General features: G+C 39.5%; 1 protein-coding gene across 2 annotated transcripts in view; it reads right to left on the bottom strand.

Moving 5' to 3' along the window:
* Window positions 1-6,494, bottom strand: part of Lipa (lipase A, lysosomal acid, cholesterol esterase) — a 37,652-nt gene that overhangs the window by 9,263 nt on the left and 21,895 nt on the right. For both annotated transcript variants that reach the window (XM_005385855.2, XM_005385854.2), the window contains exons 7-8: window positions 6,344-6,490; window positions 5,336-5,407 (exon numbers count right to left, since the gene is read on the bottom strand). In XM_005385855.2, the coding sequence (XP_005385912.1) occupies window positions 5,336-5,407; window positions 6,344-6,490 (219 nt within the window). The remainder of the gene's footprint in view (window positions 1-5,335; window positions 5,408-6,343; window positions 6,491-6,494) is intronic.

The following is a 6,494-nucleotide window of genomic DNA, read 5'->3' as shown; positions in this document are numbered from 1 at the left end:
GTATTGTGCTTGTGATATGTTGTAAAATGTTGTATGTCTGTTAATGTTTCCCTCCTTTTATCCTTAAAATAAAAAAAAATCAAAAAAAAAATTCTAATTAGTTAGGGATACTGGAACTATGAAATGACAGTGTATATAACTTTTAAACTTATGTGTATTTGGAAAACTGTTATATCAACAAAAGTCATTTCTTTGTGAAATTTAAAATAATGCAAGTTCTTACTGTCACTGCGCCTCCAAGTTAAAAATACGTCAGGAGTCAAACCCCGCGCTGGCAAGTCACATAAATCGGAAACTGCAAGTTTTGGCCATACGGTGGCGCCTGGCAAAAAAAAGTGTGCGAGGTGGGAGGACTCAGATGTGAAGTTTCAGTTCTTAACAATTATATAAAATTCTGTTTGATGTAATAAAAGGCTGTGTGGGACTGGATGCTAAAGGGGATTGCTACAGGAAAAATGCTTAGCACATGATTTGCCCTTGCAAATGACAAACTAAATACACTTGGTATATCTAACAAAAGACCTATGAGTGCATTTGCTTTTTTTTCTAATTGTCTGTGAAAATTCACAAATGTAAGTTGCTCTGCGACGGCACATAGATGGCAGTTTGCCACTTTCTCTCATATGCCTTTCAGCATTTATCTAAAGCATCAGGAGTGACTATAGAACAGAGAGTGGAAACTAGCCTACAGCTCACACTGAACTTGACCTTTGGGGTCAGTCACTTAGGACTTCAAGGGCATCACTTGAAAGGGTATTTCCAAAGGAAGGCAGTGTGGAGATTATTAGAAAGGTTAAAGTCCAATAATAGATGTATACTCCACCGATATACAAAAACAGTATGGTACTCTCATAATTATAAAATATAAACAAACACCTGTTCACAAATCATTCCTATAAATAATACTAAGAGGAAAAAGTCATAAAATTAAATATGTACTATGTTTGTTTGTATTTCTGTGATAATCCTTGGTAGACAAAGATCAGGAAGAAATGCTTATAGTATGAAAATAGACAGCTTTAAAGTGATATTTTAAAAATTATTTTTAGGTCTCTAATGCTTATAAAAATGCAAGCAGGTCAAACTTTTCTAAAGTATTATATGTACCTGAAATCTTGAAGATATGCTTACCCTCTCACCACTAAATCTACTTTTATGGAGTACATACATCATTTTAAGAAAATAATCTTCTTGATTAGAGGATAGATATATCACACAAGAATATCTGTCCCAGAACGGTTGACTACTGCAATAAAACTACTATGCAAAAAACAGAAAGAAATAAAACTTATATGGCAGAAAACTGTTTTTCATTACCAATATATTAAAAATGTATTTACTGACCTATAAAAGCATATTTTCTTTTATTACGGCAGAAACTAACTGTCCCTAGTGCCCACTCTTGCCTTTGTCCTTCAGTAATGGAATCCCTAAAGCCTGCTCAAAGCTGCCAAGGTAGAAACTATCCTCATCTCCCTGTACGCATCAGGGCTGGGCTCCTCAGGCGCATGTCCCAGCTCTTCCTCAGGCAAAGCCACTAGACTTCCTCTCTCTCACCTCCCCGTGGGCTGGGATAGACAAGCAAGTGAGCCAGTTTCAGCTAGGCAGAAGGGACAGCACCCCACGAGCTCAGAGCCTGAGGCATGGTAACACTCATCCCTCTACCACCAGCTCCGGCTGCTAATCTCTGCACTAACCTCAGAGGCAGAAACTTTATTTAGTGGATATACTTCAGGGTTTCTGAAACAGCAACTTAGTCTGTATCTAACAAATGCAACACTATTTAAATAAGTGAAAGTTACTTTAAAAGACTGATCCCACTTTTAGTACGATCCTACTGTTGAAATGGAAATAATATCAGAAAGTGAGATCATACCAAATTACTAATACTGATTATTGCTTTGTGGTGAAGATATTCTCAAATGTCAAAAAACATATGACACATATAATAAAAATTAGACTGAATTATTTTACAGCATTTTAAAAAGCCAATCAACTATACATTATGGATATTGTTTTTCAACAAATGCAGTAAGTTTCAAAATAATGAAGGGCAACAGATTGATCTAAGTTACTAACTAAAATGTAGATTCCAGGAACACATTCCGTGAGATTCCCAACAAGACTTGGATAAGCCTAAGAATATGCATTTTTATTAGTACCCTAAGCAATTGTGACTAACACTGCAAAGACGTGCTAGGACTGGCCTTCTGCCAATACAAGCAAGTGCCTGGGCACTTGGCAAGGCTACCACAAAGGTCAGAAAATAATAAGCTTTAGCTTGAGGGATCTCTGAAATTCTTCTAGCTTATAAAAAAAGGAAGATTTGTAAACTCACTTAAAAAGCCTCGGAATGAAGTAGGTTTGAGAAGTTAATAAGTGAATGCGAACTATTTAAATGAAAAGTCAACTTCCGAATGTATTGTCAATAAAGTAGCCTTAAAGGACACCTCCGAAGTTACCAGAGGAACCTTCAAACTCCACACCTGTGGCCTCCAGCCCGCGGTGCCGGGCTCGCACACCCTCAGGGCTCCACCGTCAGAATGGAGATCTCTGTTCCCCAGCCCGGAGCAGGGAGGATCACAGCCAGCACACCATGGAATGGCGGCACAAGGCAGCTCCTGTACTGACAAAGGGGTGGCAGAAGGGCACAGGACAAAGCTGCCTTCTGCAGTGAATGGGGCTTTGGAAAGGTCACGAGGCACATTCCATTGTAGCTGACCCAAAGCCACAAGGTTGCAACAGACCCAGAGATAAGTGCTCTGGACCTCTGCCTGAAGGCTTTGACACTGGCCTTCAGCCTTCACTGCCTGAAGAAAGGGCTGGAACGAGAGCAGAAGCCACTTTCCCACAAATCCAGTGCCAGGGAGGCCTGAGACACAGACGGGGAAGCAATACCGTTCTGTGAGGGATGACAGACTGGTCTGCAGACAGCCCCACTTTCCACATTCCCCAGGCTCTGAAGCAGCTCTGGCAGCCACTTGCACTTGGCTGAGGCATGCGGCATATCATATGTGCGCAGTGGGTGGTCACTAAGCTCACAGGTTACTTCAGCATCTGCCTTCAGCCCAACTTACTCATTCTCTCTGCACCTCTAGGAGCACTCTCACTCTTAACATGACAGGAAGTGGGCCTTTTAGAGACATTGCCACTGGGCAGGCAGGTACACATTCTCAAAAATGTATGGGAATTTCATTGTCATAGTACATGAAGAAAACAAGTGATTGATCATAAACTGAAATCGGACTGAGGAGAACGGCAGGTGAAGGTCTGGGGCCTTGCTTAAGTGGTCAGGGTGTGCTGCTAGCATGTCACGAGGGACTTACACTCCATGGGCCCTCTTCTAAACTGGAGCAAACTGCAGCATTTAACACTCAGCCATTCAACATTCACCCTACTGGTCCTTTTGTCAAAGCTAAGAGCCTCCAGTCAGGTCTTGGCTCCTTACAGAGGAGCGTCAGGGGGTTCATGCTGGTAAGAGATTGGTGCTATTCTCCTATAGACAGTGCTCCAGGGGACACTGAGGAAGGAGATGAAAGCATCAGGGATTTTCCAGATGTGTCACTCCCAAATTTGGTTAGGAAGAAAATTCTGCTAGGCAGAGTTTTTAAAAGTACAGTCCCCTAAGAATAAACAGGACTGACCTGCCGCTATATATACATGGCTAAATCTCCAAATAAGCATGCTGGGTGAAGAAGCCACATAAAATCAAGTATAAACTGTATGGCTGTAGTGGGACAAACTCTAGAAAATACAAGCTCATCTATACTGACAGAAAGCAGATCACTGGGGAGAGGAGAGAAGGGGCAGTCAGAAACGGGCAGGAATGAGCTGGGCATGGTGACGGAGGCCTATAGTCCCAGAACTCTGGGACGCTCAGCAGGAGGACCCCAAGGTGAGCTCAGTGTGGGCACTTTAGCAACATCTGTCTCAAAATTTAAAAAATGCAAAGGGCTGGGGCTGTAGCTCAGTGCTCAGTGCAGAGGCCCTGTGTCCAATCCCTAGAACTGCAGAGGAAGCAGAATGAGAGAACTGTCGGGGTGGATGGGTACGCTCACTATCTCAATTTAGGTGATGGCTTAGCAGGCACTTCCCTGGATCAAAATATATTTAATTATGTTATTGAAAACAATATGTCAACTGCATCTCAATAAAGCTATTAAAATTAAAAAGTCAAGTTCCCTCCTCTAAATGAATTAGAATCTCCAGGGATTGGACACAGGGGTCTTTGTTTTTAAAAGCATGTATTGTATTCAGGCTCATAAACCTACTCCTTTTACTATCCATGTACTTTAGTCAGTTCTACAAATGTATTACTGTTTTCATATAATATCTTACTAAGAAGTATAATTTTAAAAGCAATTCAGTGATTCTGATGTAAGCAGTGACTCCCATAAACTGCCCCAGAAGCTTGGAAACCGATAAGATACTGGTAGCATCTTTGCTTGTAGCCACATAGTAAATTATTTCATATTTAGAGAAAATTAGCTAGAAAAAAATTGTCAAAAATATGTCCCAGGGTGGAAGACGTCCCTGGCAGTCACAGAAGCAGATTATAAACAGTAAATAGGAGAAATTTAATCTATTTCTACATCTACTTTCTCTAGCTGTAAACTGCTTCTCTTTGGCAAGACATGCAGTAAGGGGTTCAAAGCAGGATGTGCAAACACTTTTTATCTCTAAATGTACATTTTTTTCATCTTTGTGTAGACTTATATACAGAAATTTTATTTTCATTTCTCTTTTGGTCTATATGTAAATTTTAAATGTTCTAGAACAAACATATATTTACTTATGTAATAAAGTAATCAAAACTCTGTTTTAGAAGTTGTGACTCCCCTTCATGTCCACGGCTGGCTTAGTTCTGGTTTGCAGTGCGCCAGTAGCAGATTCTACGTCCAAACCTGTTCTTTTTTTTTTTTTTTTTTTTTTTTGCTCCAGCAACTGTTAGTAACAATTTGTTTTATTTCTGCATTACTTCCATGAAAAACAGATGGAGGGAGGAGAGGGAAGAAAAAGGAAATGAAGAAAATATAAGCTTGAATCACAAATAAAGAAAAGGAGAGGGAAGGAGAGGGAATAGGACAGGTACTAAAAGAAGAAAATCAAGTTCAGTAGCACTTGGTGAACCCAGGCACAGTCCAGGGTGCCCACTGAGGACAGCAAAAGCAGTTCAAGGACAAGGACAAGGACCTTGGGGAGGGAAAACAGATCAGATTGGCAAGCAGACTGTTTTTCTGTTGGGAAAGGTTTACAAAGAGGTGTTTCAAGGAATACAACAGATTTTTCCATCTCTGATTTCACCCGAACCCAAATGCAATCCTGGAACACCTACCTGACCCCAGTGTAAAACATTCTGCACAGAAGATCCGGCAGGACAGTGTGCTACATACACATCCACTCTAGACTGTAGAATAAATATATTAGATTAAAGGATGAAAATATTACTAAGGTGGTATTCATAATAAATAGTACATTTTGTCTTTAAAAACATTAAAAATTACAGATCCATAATCTCAAATACATGGGATCGGGTTAAAAAAAATCTTTGACTACAAAGATGTCCTATTAAATCATGAACATACAGAGCATCTATGAAGGAAATGCAAAAGTAAGCTAAGTATGGGGTTCCACAGATTAAGGTTACAGGTCATTTTCACTTTATTTTTCATGTTTTCCTGAATTTTTAAGTTTAAAATAACCATCATATCTTGCTTTGATCATCAGAAAAAAATTAATATTATTTTAAAAATTCAGTAGGACCGTTACTCCAGAATTTTAAAAGCTATTTTCAAAATGCAACAATACAAATGACAAAGCTAGAAGCACCAGTATATTGTTGGCCAATGATTTGTTTTTTATTAAAAAATGTAAATAAGGGTCAGGGATATAGCTCAGCGGCATAAGCACCTGCCTGGCAAGCACAAGGTCCTGAGTTCGATTCCCAGTACCAAAAAAAAAAAAAAAAAATACACATATGTGCATGTTCGCCATACATACATGTGTGTATATAAATAACCACTTCAAATTTAAACATACAGAATTTTTAAAGAAACAAACCACTAGAATAAATACATAAATATTATGACTTAAATTGTGACAGAAATCTTGTTCAGTAGTCTCCATACATGTTTTACGTAGGACCCTGACAAAAGCCCACCAGGACAGCAGCAGATGGTACTTCAGGCATCTGCTAAAGCTGATTCTTGTATATCTTATGTGAAAGACCCTCTAGAGTTTTGATGAGCTGATTTGCATCTCCCATAGCACCTGACACAAACAAGCAAATTCACAGCCGAAGTCACTGGAAGTTTGAATCAACTCTTACTGTCAATATACATACCGCATTTAAGTTCCTCTCATTAAATCCACAGAGAAGAAAGAAGACATTTGCACAAAGCTCCTTCATAATGACATGGGTACAAACATGGGTACTTAGCCACTTCAAAATCTTATTCTGGGGCAAAAAAGCTTGGTGTCCAAGTAAGTCCTAA

The sequence above is a fragment of the Chinchilla lanigera genome, unplaced genomic scaffold, assembly GCF_000276665.1.
Source record: "Chinchilla lanigera isolate Chin_1 unplaced genomic scaffold, ChiLan1.0 scaffold00024, whole genome shotgun sequence".
Classification (NCBI taxonomy): domain Eukaryota; kingdom Metazoa; phylum Chordata; class Mammalia; order Rodentia; family Chinchillidae; genus Chinchilla; species Chinchilla lanigera.
The sequence above is the reverse complement of the archived record's forward strand: the minus strand, read 5'-3'. Positions and strand labels throughout refer to the sequence as shown.